Below are 15,761 nucleotides of genomic sequence, written 5' to 3'. Positions count from 1 at the left end.
CAAGTTTTATTGAAGCAGTTCAAACTGTGCAGCAGGGACCTCGTCAAGCCATTCAACATAGTAGAAGCTGGAGGAGGTGCCTGCCCCTCTGCAAGCTCAGTTTTTAAAGGTAAAAACCACAAGGTTATGTCATTTAGGGGTGCTAGTATGGGTTCAATTCTGATTGGCTCGAGTTTTAGGGACTTTTCAGAATTTCTGTGTTATCTTACTTTGTAGTTTTAACTGGTTGTTTGTCAAACTTTATAGATTACCTCTGGCATTGGGGCATTCTGTGGTTAATCAATTGTTAACAGATAGTCCTTCAAACATCCTGACTTTGTACTTTGACCATCTCTGGCATGGTTAATCAGTTGCTACCAGATGGCTCTTCAAACATCCTGACTTTGTCCTGGGACTTATGTCAGCAGCTCTGAGAATTTTGAAACTCAGGCCTGTTTCAAGCTGGGGTGAGGGGCTTGCTCGAAATGGGGGTGCTTTGGCCCTTCAATCTTTATATGTCCACATAGAAAATTTGGGTAGCTTTTAAGTTACATTAATTTTATGAAGTGTATTATTCAGATTTATGAATAAGATGAAATACTGAAAAAAGCCCTCAAGGTTTTAAGTCATTTTGGTTTTAAGAAAGTAGTTTATTTATTTATTTTTTTGACATATACAATTGAGAGTTCTGTAGGAAAATATGCTTGTCACATTAAGCAATTTGGGCTTTATCAATGATATCAGGAGTTTCATGATTCTGTCGTCAGGAAAGACAAACCAGACCTGTTTTCTTATCCTGAGTTGTAAACACATAAGCTCATGTCAGTGTCCACAGTGTCTCAGAGCAGCAACATCTTATGAACTGATGCTTGTGTATAGAAGACCAGTGCCAATGCATTTGATTTATGCTGAAGTCCCATCACATAGAGTTAAATGGTACCCAGTCCTCCCTATTGGAAGTCCTTGAACAAGAGCTGCTGTCATGATATTCCATCCATCAATCATGAGGAAATCACTATAATTGTATTATTACTACAAGATCTCTGTTTTGATGAGCCCCTCTGCCACAGTTGAAAGCTTTTAGTTGGATGGATTTTATTGGATTTCAGTCAGCATTTGACACACTTCAGCTGTGATGGCAGAATGACCTGAATATATTTGGAAGGAGAAGCCTGCTCAGAACTTGTACCCACTCTCATTGGTTTCCTCTGCTTTTCATTGTGTAGACCCTGGACCAGCACCTTGCTAAGCTACTGCATATAATTCTCTCACTCCATCATCTCCAGTGAAGTCAGCCACCCTAATTTTCTATCAGAGTTCGGTATTAACCAAGCATTCTCCTGAGAAAACACTTCAGCATGAAGAGGGTTGAGAGAAGGAATAGCCAGCCAGTTGATTGTCACTTAAAATACTGTTTCTTAAGTTTTATCTGCCGTCTTCTGCTAATCTGCATCTATCACTGGACTGGGAGATAGTTCACTTCATAACATGTGCCTGCCATACAAGCGAGCGGGTCTGCGTTCTACACTGGCACTCACATCAAAAGCTGGATGTGGTATCATGTGCTTGTACTGCCAGTGCTGAGAGGTGAGGATAGGAGAATGTCTGGGGCTAATTGACCAACCAGTCCAGCTGAATTAGTAACTCTCAAGTCTCAATGAGTGACTCTGCTCAAAAAAAAAAAGGAGGGTATCACTTCCAAGGTGATACTTTATAGAAACATTCAAACACACACGCACACACTCATACACACATGTGCACATATACACATGCACACACACACGTACTCATGCACACACATGCATACTCACATTATTATCAGCCATATTGATTGATTATTCGATTCTTTCCTTCAATGTGTCAGGAATTTGGGATGGAACCCTAATGTTCCTTCTTTATGTGCAGTATCACCCAAGGAAAATGCCTTTTAAGATGTAAATGCTTGGGACTGGAGAGATGGCTCAGAGGTTAAGAGCACTGACTGCTCTTCCAGAGGTCCTGAGTTCAATTCCCAGCAACCACATGGTGGCTCACAGCCATCTGTAATGAGATCTGGTGCCCTCTTCTGGCCTGCAGACATACATTCTGTATACATAATAAATAAAAAAGTGGGCTTTCCAGTAAATATTCATGACCAGAATCCAGTTCTGCCATAATGCAGCACTCTCAATTTCTTCTCAAAATTTAAAGCACAATTGCTCTGTATTCAGTTTCTAATGGGCCATTGTTATAGGAGCAGATAGGGACTTAGAGAGTGCCTGCCAAGATTTCCTTGTCCTCGTGTCCTAGCATAAATCATTGGACCAGGGACACAGAGAAACAGAAGAAAGACAGTTTATTAAGAAAGGAAAAGTCACTGCTTAGAATGGGCGTGGACATTACCAGAGAAGAAGGAACCTCAGTTGAGGAAATGCCTCCATTAGATTGGCCAGTTGACAAGTCTGTGGGAGTATTTTCTTGATTGATGATTTGTATGGGAGGGCTCAGCCCACTGTGGGTGGTATCATCCCTAGGCAGGCAGGTGGTCTTTGGTCCTTTAAGAAAGCAGGCTTAGCAAGCTATGGGTTGCACATCTGTAAGCAGCTTTCCTTAAGGGGTTCTGCCTCTGCTCCTGTCTCTAGGCTCCTCCCTTGAGATTCTGCCCTGACTTACTGAGTGATGGACTGTGATCCATATATATATATATATATATATATATATATATATATATATATATATATATATATATATATATAAGTCAAGTTTCTGTTGAGAAAATATGTGCTCCAAAGCCCTGGGCCGCACCCCATTTTCTGACATTTCTAGTGCAATTTTTCCTTTTTATAAGTAACCCAGTTTGAGAAGGGTTTTTAATCTTTTTCTGTCATCTGGCTTCTTTATATGGTAACCCCGACCTCTCTTCTTCTTCTTCTTCTTCTTCTTCTTCTTCTTCTTCTTCTTCTTCTTCTTCTTCTTCTTCTTCTTCTTCTTCTTCTTCTTCTCTCTCTCTCATTTCTCTCTCTCTGTCTCCATATACTTACTTTCTACTATATCCTTATACATTTGTCAAAAAGTAGCAGACAATTTTTCTAGATTGTTGTTAGAAATATGCAAATGTCTGCAGATAAAACACACCATTTGGAAGCCACCATGGATGTCAGGACTCGTGAGGCTGTGGGTTCTTACAAAGAGCTCAGGTGTGAATGAAGAAGAAGAATCACAGAGAAATTGGGAGAGAACATGGGATGGTGGCTGTGAAATCTGGGGATGTAACCTGTGGTAGAGGAATCAGGCCCCAAGTGCCCTTATGAGTCAGGTTGTCATAGAAACAATGCCAAGTGATAGATGACTGAGTTAAAGGCTTCATTTGCTGTTAGGGTGTCTTCACACTCTAGTAGGGATGATGTAACACACAAACAAGGCAGGTGATAGTCCTTTAGCAGCTAGGAACCCTGTGTTCTTTCCTGATTGAAGTTTATTCAGTGTGTCAGCAAAGGGTTATGGAGCCAGGCTTCTCCTTCTCACCCAGTGTACCAGCAAGTGCCATGAAAATAAGTTTATTATTTCTTTTCCCCCATTGCTATTTATACTGGTTAGCTTTCTTTCTCCATAGAACCAAGTAGGGGACACACACACACACACACACACACACACACACACACACACACACAAGTGTAGACTTGCTAGAATCAGAGCCTATGCTATGACAAGGTTGGCTCAGGTACCTTTCTTCAAGAGTCCAATTAAGCATACAAGTATTAGTTAAAAGCAGAGAATGGAAATCTATTCCATGTGGCCATGTTAGCATGAGAAGTAAAGAGGTCCAGTGTACCTCTTAAATCCATCTGTGGGATCTTAATAAGAGGTTTAGATTTAAAAACAGGCAAGCATCATTCATAGCTAAGTGTACCTGCCCATCCTCAGTGTCTGAGCAGCAGTATCTCCTGCAAGGTGGTCAGAAAAGTTGTCATAACTGTACAAAATCTCTTTCAGAGAGACAAGCTCCCACTCTGGCTGAAATTAACCTTCAGCCTTTTCTTTCTCCCATCCTTCAATTGCTCAAGGAGTTTCAGTTTCTTGGAGTCCATTGTTTAAATAGTTCAGTAGCCAAAGAGAGGAGTATAAATTTCTCTTTCTTTCCCACCTTCCCACCAGGATAGTCACATACACACAAGAAAGACTGATGTTGAAGTTGTTTATAATGAGTTTGCCCACTGGATTATGGTGTCTCAGGAGTATCATGATCGGGTATTTCTTATCTAGACACCCCCCCCCCCCATAGGATATAAGCAAATGAATAAAGAAAATCTGTGATGTACCCAAGTCTGAAGTTTGAAAGATGGAGAAACTGGCAAGCTGAGCTGGTGGGATAAGTCCCGGCTGACAGCTACAAAAGAGAAGAGATACCCCAGATCAAGCAGGAAATTAGGCAGAAAGGAGTTATGAATGCATCTTTCCTATGCTTTGTGCCATCGTGGAACACTAAATGGATTAGACGGTATTCAACCACACTGGGAAGAGACACATTCATTCTGCTGATTCAAATGCCAGTCCCCTCTGTATTGAGAGCCGCTGGTAGCAAAACACCATGGGAATGTACAGCAGTGACAACTAGTATTCAGAAGGTCAACCTATCAGAACTAAGGGTTCTGCTAGAGGAAATCATCATGTGAAGTGTTAGGGAATTACTACCTTTTGAATGAATTGGCTGTTTCTTGTTGTAAACTTCTTGTGCAATAACAGCTATGATTCTCCCCATTTACCATGCATTTCCATGTTATGTGTACATAAAATCTCATGATTGCATCTCAGTTTTATGGGCACAACTCTCCTTATACATTTGGGGTTATTGGATAACTTTCACCAGCTGTGTTTATTTTTCTTTAACATAAATCTGCCCAATTCCATTCTCTGGACAAAAGTATTTCAGCAAAGATACCTTTTCCAAGGACAAAACTGAACATAGATAAACATTAGCTCCTTTCACCCACAGATAGAGAAAAGAACCACTAACAGTTAAATCCTGAACTCCTTAACTTTACTCTGGGTTATTTACACAAGACCCTAATTTAAGCGATTTATAGTTCACATTCCTGGGTGAAGTTTTAGCCACTTGCTAGTTACTGAATTAAGGTAGTTACTTCCCATTGACCCAAGGAGATTGCCTTCAAGGCTAGGCAGGCATAGGTGCCAAACTTCTTTCTTGTGCAAATTAAGTTTGAATTCCTCCTCAGCCAGGGGCTATTCCTAGATTCCCTAATTGATCTTAGCCATTAGTTGACCCTACCAGAGAACTCCCCTTTAGCCACTCCCCTTTTATGTTGTAATTGGAAACTGACAATTACTGCTTTATGTGTGGATCCTTATCACCTCTCTCTACGACCCTGAAAACTTCAAGCCTTGCATTGCTTTGCCAAAGAATTACTGCATGTGTATATATACTGGTTCTCTCACAGCAGGGAAATGGATTTAGAAGAACAAAGATGAGGACAAAGATGGAAAGAACTAGGTAGAGATAAGAGAACAGCAGAAGGGACTGAGAAGAGCTAAGTACGAGAATAGAAAAGAAACTGTAGATAGAACTGACTTAGAAGAATAAAGTGAATGGACTAAAGAACTCAGTGTGCTTAGATTCATTTAATATCCCTCAGATTAGAATCTTCAGCTTGTTGTTCGACTCTTCCATGGACCCTGGGAGAAAACAATAAAGGATGGACCTATTATTGTTTTCATTACCTCTGAACATGTCATGTGGAACCAGAAATAATACTTAGTCTTCACATCATTGATCCATGTAGGCTTTCTGAGTCTTTGACACTATAACAAGACACTTTCATGTATAGAGTTCCTGCTTGAGTACTGCTCTATTAAATTTTTTTTTTGTTTTGTTTTCATGTGTGTAGTTAACCTCCTTAGGTTGGAGTTTTTCTTCTAGTACCTTTTGTAGGGATAGATTGATGAATAGATATTATTTAATTTTGACTTTGTCACGAAATATCTTGTATTCTTCATCTATTTAGTCTTTAAATTTAATTTTTTTTCTTGGTATGGTAGTATCGGCTTCCATTTGTGGTCTCTTAGAATCTGAAAGTCATCTGTCTAGGCCTTTCTGGCTTTCAGAGTTTCTGTTGAGGAGTTTGGTCAAATTTTAATAAGTTCTGCCTTTATATGTTACTTAACAGTTTTCCCTTGCAGCTTTTAATATCCTTCCTTTATTCTTTATGCTTAGTGTTTTGATTATTATGTGGCACATTAATTTTCTTTCCTGGTGTTCTTGAACTGTTTCCTTTGGCGTTTTTGAACTGTTACAGGCAAGATATGCTTTAGGTTAGGAAAATTTTCTTTTATAATTTTGTTAAATATATTTTCTGGATTTTTGAGCTGGAATTTCTTTTTCTATTCCTATTGTTCATAAGTTTTTGTCTTTATATAGTGCCCGGGATTTCCAGGATATTTTGTGTTAGGAATTTTTTAGATTTAACATTTGCTTTGACCAATTAGTGTATTTCTTCTAATGTATCTTCAAGACATGAAATTTTTTATTTTCTCTTCCATCTCTTGCATTCTGTTGGTGATGCTTGTATCTGTAGTTGCTGTTTGCTTACTTTGATTTTCCAACCTTGATTTTCCTTTTCTAGAATTCCCTCAGTATGAATTTTCTTTATTGCTTCTATTTCGATTTTCAGGTCTTGAACAGTTTCCTTCATCTGTTTTTTTTCTTTCTTTCTTTCTTTTCTTGGCTTTCTTGGTATTCTGTAAGGGATCTATTTATTTCTTCAATTTTTTTGTTTGTCTTTTCCTCAATTATTTCTATTTCTTCTCTTTTTCCCTCTTTCTTTCTTCCTTCCTTCCTTCCTTCCTTTCTTTCTGTCTATCTTTGTTTGTTTGTTTCTTTCTTTCTTTCTTTTTCAAGACAGAGTTTCTCTGTGTAACAGAGCCCTAGCTGTCTTCGAACTCTCTTGGTAGACCAGGAAGGCCTCACATTCACATAGATTCAACTGCCTTTGCCTCAGGAGTGCTGGGACTAAAGGCATGTGCTACCATGCCTGGCTTTCCTGAGTTTCCTTAAAGATTGTTTAATTTCCCTTTTAAGGACCTCTATTATCTTCATAAAGTTAGTTTTAAGGTTGTTGTCTTGTTTTTCAGCTGCTTAGACATATTCAGGTCTTGCTATCATAGGATACCTATGCTCTGGTGGTACCATATTGTCCTAGCTGTTGTTGATTGTGTTCTTTAACTGGCATTTAGGCATCCTAGTTTGAGATGATTATAGGTCTGGGTGCTGGTTTCTGAGTTTGCCTTTGTCGGATGGATGTTTTATTCCTGGGTTTCTGTTTTCCATTTGGATTTCTGGTCATTGTGGTCTAAATTTCTGGAAACTAACATGTACTATGGTCTAGTAGGGAGTCTCTGTCCAAGCTGAGGTCTAAACTTCTAGGGGATAGCTTGGCCTTTGATGCAGAAGGGGACTCTGGCCAAGTTGGGGGGTGAGATGTGGTGATGAGGATGGAAGTGGGGATTGGGGACAATGAGTGAAGGGAGAAGGTCTTCTTGTGTAATCTCTTTGGTTAAATTGACTACCCGATTGTTCTGGGATTACAGGTGCACACTGCACACCTGTGTCTACCTGCTTGTTCTGGAATTAAAAGTGCACACTGCACACCTGTATCCACCTGCTTATTCTGGGATTATAGTTACACACTGCACATTTGTATCCACCTGCTTGTTCTGGAATTAAAAGTGCACACTGCACACCTGTATCCACCTGCTTGTTCTGGGATTACAGGTGCACACTACACACCTGTATCCACCTGCTTGTTCTGGGATTGCAGGTGCACACTGCACACCTGTATCCACCTGCTTGTTCTGGGATTGCAAGTGCACACTGCAATATGGATTTTCATTTGGATTCTGAGGACCTGAACTCAAGTTGGTATCCTTGCATAGCAAGTGCCTTACCCACTGAATCCAAGGTCTGGGGATGTCTTTCCTGGAAAGTGCTATTGTGGGTTAGACTTCTGGCTTCCTGATCTGCACTAAGTATCTCCTGTTTATACTTGGACCCTGGGTGGAAATTAATTTCAGGCAGCTGCTCCTGATAGTCTGCTCCCCTGAGGAGCCCTCCCTGGTTTCCACAAATGCTGTTGGCTTGGGTAGAAGGTTCAGAGAAATTGAGCCCTATCATGCAAAAGCTGTTGTTCAATGACTTTGGAAGTACGCCTCTGCAAGGGATGTGATGTGTGGTGCTTTGGGATGACATTAGCAGAGGGGCACTCATTTCTGGGGAGATTAGTTTTCAGAGTCTAAAGGAGATGTTTAGTGCAAATGAAGGTATGACATGTTTGGATGTAGAGTTTGTTATCCAAACACAAAATGGCTTTCACAAAAAAAACCTTTTCCACTGTTCAAACAGTAGTCCAGCCTTTTCTTCTCTACTCCTCTACAGAAACAGACAACATGTGGGGTTGAGCACATAAATTCATTCTTCAGTTCATTGTAACTTCCTAATTTGAAACTTGTTTTGTTGGTTTGGATGCACAAGGGTCTTTACAAATAATAATATGCTTACTGCATTCTCTATTTTAGTCAAAACTGGTTCTTTTTGTTGTTGTCTCATGTAGCCCAGGCTGGCCCCAAACTCAATAAGTAGCCCAAGGTGAAGGTGAACTTCTGAACCTTCTGCCTCTACCTCCTGATAACAGAGATTACAAGTGTACATCACTAGGCCTAGCTTATGTGCTGCTCGGAATTTATTAGGGGTGTTGTGTATGCTAGGCAAGCCCTCGGCAAAGTGCACTGCATCCCCAACTAACACACTCTTATAGTTCCCATGTTCAGCCTCTCCTGCAGTTCCTACCCCATGTAATGGCAAATATCCTTACTAAGTCTGAAATGTAGCCAACATCACTTTAGTGTTGGTCTCTGTCCCTGTCTTCTGTCCTTGGCATTTACTATCCCTTCAAGCTCCTACCATATCTCTGCTGTTCCCCAGTTATTTCATTTTGCTAATTTTCCCAAGGTTTTACAATGTATTCTCTGCAGACAATGACAGTCACAGCACATTCCTCCCTCTCCTTGCCCACCTCACTTTTATGAAAGCATCATTTGCTTAGAAAACCTTTTCATCACTCTCTTTTTTTTCATGCCATTCTTCCTTGGGAGCCAGGATTAATTTCCCTTTTATCACATTCCTCTTTGTAACAGTATTTTCCTATGTGTATTGCTTTCAGTGCTATTCCAGAGTTTGTCACATGGTTGACTCATCATACAGCTTTCCTCAGGGTCTTAGTGTAATTATTTTTATGTTTTTTGTTTCCTTAAAAGTGTTGATGCTTTCTCCTCCCTCTCCCTGGAATCTCAGACTGCCTCTACAGATAGATAGCACTGGACTCTTAGGACATGAACAGGAAACAGTCTTGTGAGTCTGTCTGAGCAAAGATAACATATTTTTCCCTTTAAGATCATGAAGCTGAATGTGGAAAGATCCTGAAATTAAGGTCAGCGCTGTGTGGTTGTGTATACCGACTGTCAGATTGTGGAATAAAAATGGCTTTTATATGTTTGCTTTTTTATTGTTTTTCAGGGCAATGTCACTTTTTCCTGCTCAGAACCACAGATAGTCCCCGTCACATTTGTCAACTCCAGAAGCAGTTATTTGCTGCTGCCCGGCACCCCCCAGATTGATGGACTGTCAGTGAGTTTCCAGTTTCGAACATGGAACAGGGATGGTCTGCTTCTGTCCACAGAGCTCTCTGAAGGCTCAGGGACCCTGATGCTCATGCTGGAGGGTGGGACTCTGAGGCTCCTGATTAAGAAAGAGGCAGGACATGGAACTGAAATCCTTACAGGTACAGTCATTGCAGACTTCCATTTAATTCCTCCCACCCTCCTCTCCCTTCCTTATCCATCTTACTTTCTTCCTCTTTTCCTCCTTCTCTCCTACCCTCCCTTTCCCTTCCTGCTTCACCTTCCTCTTCCTCACCTCACTTCTCTTTTCTTTTGTTTATAATGGTTTCTCTTCAACCTAAGTCAACCAAGGTTGAATTTCTGCCTAAAACACACCAGTTCATACTTAGGGATGAAGGGTGGCCTAGTGGTGGCAAGCTGACTATAAATATGAAGGGGGTTGCTCTCTCTCTCATGCATTAATTAGACAAACAGATACAGTCTGAATTAACCACGTGTACTTCCACAAATCTCTCAGTTGTTTCTCTGTAGGATCATCATGAAAGTGGACGTGAGATTTCCTATCCAGGAGTATCTGGCACCCTCTATACCATCTGTGGAGTGGTCTGCTTAGTCCTGTGTAGAGATCTCTCATATTGAGTATTGTCTTTACCATGGTCACTCCAAGAAAAGGCTGATTTTCAAACTTTACACATAGCAAATGGCAGGTTACAAAAATGTCTCCAAGAATCACATAATTCAAAATGATAGAGCTGAGAATTTGTTTAGAATTTGTCTGGCTCCCATGTCAAATTTCTATAAGATCTTGGGGAGTTTCTTTATAGTCCCTATGTTCTATTTTATATTAATTAGTGAGCTTTAACAATTGTATTTCCTAAATACATTTTAAAGTTATTAAGTATATCCTGTTATGTGTGGCCTCAGGATATGATGAAACTTTTCTAAATGGTCATAAATTGGCTGAGGTTTGGGAAACACAGTCTTCTGTGTGTGTGTGTGTGTGTGTGTGTGTGTGTGTGTGTGTGTGTGCGCGCGCGTGTGTGCGTGCACGCCTCTGTTGGCCTCTGTGTATGTGCCTTCAAGCATGCTGTGTGTGCAGGTATGAGTGCATGTGTGCATATGTAGTAGACAGTAGAGGTCAGTGTTGAGTATTGTCTGTCAGCCTTTATTTATGCCATCTACCTTCCTTCCTTCTTTTCTTTTTTTCTTTCTTCCTTCCTTCCTCCCTCCCTCCCTCCTTCCCTTCCCTTCCCTTCTCTTCCTTTTCTTTCCTTCCTTTCTTCCTTCCTTCCTTCCTTCCCTTACTTATGTTTTTGAAACTGGGGTTTTCACTGGCCTGTAACTTGCCAAGTATACCAGGCTGAATGTTTGGTAAGATCCAGAAATCCCCCTGTCTCTGACTCCCAAGAGCTGGAATTACAAATACTCATCAGCACATGGTGGCTTTTTAAATGTAATTTCTGTGAATCTGAACTCAGGTCCTCATGCTTGTGTATAACCATCACTTTATTGACTGGGCCATCTTCTTATTCTTGTGTGGATTCTCAATCTCAATCTGCAGGCAATTCTGTTTTTCAGTACTCCAGATCTTCCATCTGGATTTCTCTTATTTTTTTAAAGTGAGTGTGTGTGTGTGTGTGTGTGTGTGTGTGTGTGTGTGTGTGTGTGTGTTGCATGGTGTGTATATCTCACTTGTGTAGAAATCTGCACACTGAAGTCAAAAGCTGCCTCTGTAACCTCTAAGCTGAATTTCTTAAACATGGAAGAATATAACCTTTTCCCACATTCCCCATTGACTTATGGGTATCTCCTGGTCATCAAGTAGCATCAAGTAACATGTTTTTCTTAGATGGCAAGGACTGAATGAGGTTGGACCATATGACAAGGTTGGGGCTGAGGCATCTGGATCAGTCAACAGACCCTGTGAGAAATCTGAACATAAATAATCCAAGTCAAATCTTCCATTGTAGTGCTGTGGACTATCATCCACCACAAATTTCACTATAATGTATTATTCTCTGTTTAGATGGCAGTCTTTTCCCATTGGTCTGTGAATTTCTTTACTCTGATAGACTAGATAAAATCAAGTTAAATATTAAAGATTATAATAATCAGTCTGGTCAGGCCATGGGAAAGCCTCAAGTGTGTATATATGTATGCAGTGTACACACGAGGTCATTGGAGGTCCTTTAATGTCCTGCTCTATCACTCTCCACCTTATTTTCTTGAAACAGGGTCTCTCACTGCAACTTCAAGACAGAAGAGTTTATTTCAGCTTGTAGTTTGAGGGCACAGTCTTGGTGGCAGGAGCTTGAGGCAACTGGTTGGGCACATTGAATCTGCAGTCCAGAAACAGAGAGTGATGAATGCCTAGCTCACTTTCTTCTTTTTAGTCAGTCCAGGACTCCAGCCAGTGGAATGGCGCCACCCACACTGACGGTCAGTCTTCCTACCTTAATTAACATAGTGTAGAAACTCTCAAAGACATGCCCTGAGTTGGTTCTAGAGCCTGTCAAATTGTCAGTCAATACAATGACAACTCCCCAAATAAAAGCCATAGTCTCTTTGTAACCTAATCTTGGACAAGGTAACCTATAATTTCTGCCATATTCCATTCATCATATGCCAAGAAATAAGTCCAGTTCATGCTTAAGTAGACTAATTCTACTTTCAAGGCTTCAAAGATGTCTCAGACAGAAGAGTGTTTGCATTTGAAGCAGAGGGACCTGCCATTGACCCCAAAACTCCATAAAAAGCTGGCCATGGTGGCTTACAATTGTAATCCCATCCTGGGGTGATTGGGAACAGGTGGATCCCTGGCTCTTGCTGGCCGGCTAATTTAGTTGAATCAGTAAGCGCCAGGCCAGTGAGAGACCTTGTCTCAAAGGAGGTAAATTGTGTTCGTTAAAGTGATACCTAAGACTGTCTTCTGATTTTCATGTGTGTGGTCACATATGCATGTGAACCCTTCCCTCACACAAACACACACATGCCCAAACATAAAGATGACTTTCTTAGACTATGACAGCCATTAATGAGAAAAGTGTACCTGAAACACTTAGCATTGAGAAGCTGATTAATAAATACCCATTTCCTCCATACTGAGTGAAGGGCCTTATCTCATAGGGTTGTAAAAGCTGTGGGTGAATCTGCATTTAGAGGAGCTTTCTAATATTTATTAGATTCCTGCTAATAGAGGCGAGTTATTCACTTTGAATAATAATATTTTTCATGTTCATAGTTATAAAATTTAAACCATGATCCTCCTCATTTGGAGAATAAAAGAGTGAGATGGCACTAAGCTGTTTCTCACTAATTGGTAAGATGTTTGAGCACAGAGATTTGTAGGCCTTGGTTCACAAATGCAGTCTCACTATGGTACAGGCCCTGGTGGTGGGTTTTCTAAAGAACCCAGGAATGTTTCTACTATTAAGCACATATTAGTCCATTTACACACACTTTGGAATGAGAGAGAGACTGGTAAGAGTTTCTGGGTTACCCAGCTATAAAGGAGAAAAAGGAGTTGTATCATTTCATACATGTGTCCCAAGTGCTGGACCAAATGGAAGGAAGCTAAATGTGTAACTTAACAAGTGAAGCTTGTGTTAGAGGCTAGCCTATAATTCTATCCCCAAAAGCATTTTCCTACACTTTACAAAATTTGAATCTCTTAATGTGTCTTTCAAATGGACTAAGAATTTATTTGTTCTCACATTTTTCTACTTGGAAAGGGTGAGAGGACTATAGATTTTTCTTGTCTTAAAGTTCTAAACAAACTTACTTTGAAATTAATATTCCTTTTGTGAGCTTACTGGGTTCATGAGAGAGTAAAATATTATACACATAAATGGCAATTACACAAGTAACCTGTGTGTGTGTGTGTGTACACATATTTGTGTGTATGTATATGTGCATGCCTATATGTTCAGGGATTACATGTACCTTTACACATATACAGAGGTCAGAGAGGGATACAGGGCATTTACTTTGTCACTCTGCTTTATTCCTTTAAGACAGGATCTCTCACTAAACCTGGAATTAAGCTGCTAGCCACCACGACCCAGGATCCTTCTGTCTCCACCTTCCATAGAGTTGGGGTTACAGAGACTTTTGATGTACAGGAGGTTTCACATTAGGTCCTCATGATGCTCAGACTTCTTATCTAATGAGTCTTCATTTAAGAAAGCTTTAAGAGCCAATAAGTCTCCCCTTGACACACAATGTGCCTTGTAAAGCAGAATGTGACTCAATTTATTAATAGCTCAGGGTATCCAGAGCTATCTGTGACTAGGTCAGGGTTTCTTGTATCTCTGTCTCAGAAGGAAATTGATTCTTGTAGAAGGACAGCACAGAGCTATCTGCTACCTTTCTACTTACATTTTTTCCTACAAGGGCACTGCAGTTCCAAGATATTTGGGGTCCTTTGCCCTGAAAGTGAGAGAAAGGCTTGTCAAGTAAATAAAATACCTGCATAGGAACAATCTGAATTCTATTGTGTAGGGGGATGGAATTTGAGAAAGAGTATAATGCCCACCTTGTATTTTTTTTCTTCGTCTCTTTTCTTGAAAGAGCCATACGTGTGAGTATTGAGAGAGATACAGGACCCCATTTCTCTGTCAAGGAGTTGATGTTAGATCCAGTGAGTATTGTGCACGCCCTGTTGATCACAATAGACCTTATCATAATGAACAAATCTCATCAAACTTCATGATAGGGTAATTTTAATACTTGCACATCTTGAAGAAATATTTGTGAATTAGATGGTGAGCTCAAGGAACCAAAGTGGCATTCACCAAGACCTTTCATTTAGATTGCAATATATCATTTTTGATGATTTCCCTGAAAATACTGGACAGGTTTGGCCTATTTGTTTCTTCTCCAAGAAATTGTAGAAAGAGCTACAAGGAGTTTTAGGGATCAGACTGTGCTTACTCTGGGTCAGTTTCCTTCCTGTCACTGTGATAAAATGCCGCAAGATAAGAAACATAGGGAGGAATGCTTCTTTTGCCTCAGTTTCAGGTTGCAGTCTCTCATGGTAGAGAAGGCATGGCAGCAAGGGCTTGTCTCTCACGGTGGAGAAGGCATAGCAGTGAGGGCTTGATGGTGATAGTCACATTGTATCCACTGCCAGGAAGCAGACAGATGATGCTTGCTTGTGGTTAGCTCACCGTTTGAGATCCCAACCTAAGGAATGATGCCACCCACAGTGGGACAATCTTTCCACCTGATTAAGGTAACCCCCATAGGCATACAAAAAGGCTAATCTAAGATGTCTCTCACAGATGTGCCTGGAAGCTTGCCTCTGAAATGATTCTAGGTCCTATCAAGTTGACAATTAATCCCAAGCACTTGTCCTTGACAAAAGAAGACAGTGAAATCAAACAGAACAAGGACATATTTAGACTTGAATTACCAAGATTCATTGTTTTGACTGTCAGTCCCTTAAATAACATGTATAAAGAAGACCTTGATTTATGTGAAAGCTCTATGGACAAACTGTGATGGAATAAGAAGAAACATGCTATTTATAGGATCTAAAGTTGTGTCTTTCTTTCATTCTGTAAGTAGGTGAAATTCACACAAGATGGCAGAAAAGTTTCCTTTTTTCTTATAGGCATGTAGTCTACATTAACTGAGTTTGCTATTCAGTGTCATATGTAGATTTGTACATCAATATAGAGTCAGTGAGAATTTTGCACATGACATGTGTTATGTCAGAAATCATGTATGTGGTATATGCATATGGGTGTCATGGCTGGACATTAATTGTCTTCTTCTATTGCCCTCCACCATGGTTTTTTGAGATGAGCGATTTACCATGGAGCTCACTGGGTTGACTAGATTGACTAGCTAGCAAACCCCCAAAACCCACCTGTCTCCATCACCAGTGCTGGGCTTCTAAGCTCAGATTTTACATGTGTTTTGGCGTTCTACATTCAAGTCTTCATGTGTCAATAGCAGGTACTTTCCCCACTAATCAATATGCTGTCTTCGATACTTTTTATTCGCAATGATTCTGCAGTGGGATTATCATCTATGAGGGGAAACCCTCTTCCAGGGACTCTGACCCCTACCACAGAGCTCTTTCCATTTCAGGCCTTTGTAGCTCTGTCCAC

At 40.4% G+C, this 15,761-nt stretch overlaps 1 protein-coding gene across 2 annotated transcripts in view; it reads left to right on the top strand.

Annotated features, from left to right (window-relative positions):
* Cntnap5 (contactin associated protein family member 5) overlaps positions 1-15,761 on the top strand; it is a 915,960-nt gene that overhangs the window by 476,240 nt on the left and 423,959 nt on the right. For both annotated transcript variants that reach the window (XR_008217835.1, XM_052736717.1), the window contains exon 8: positions 9,542-9,806. Coding sequence is in view for 1 of the 2 variants with exons in the window: in XM_052736717.1 (XP_052592677.1) it covers positions 9,542-9,806 (265 nt within the window). In the remaining variant the exon portion in view is untranslated. The remainder of the gene's footprint in view (positions 1-9,541; positions 9,807-15,761) is intronic.

This window comes from Peromyscus californicus, unplaced genomic scaffold (genome assembly GCF_007827085.1).
Source record: "Peromyscus californicus insignis strain IS unplaced genomic scaffold, ASM782708v3 Scaffold_14__1_contigs__length_90479793_seg_2, whole genome shotgun sequence".
Lineage (NCBI taxonomy): Eukaryota > Metazoa > Chordata > Mammalia > Rodentia > Cricetidae > Peromyscus > Peromyscus californicus.
This window is presented reverse-complemented; position numbering and strand designations above follow the sequence as displayed.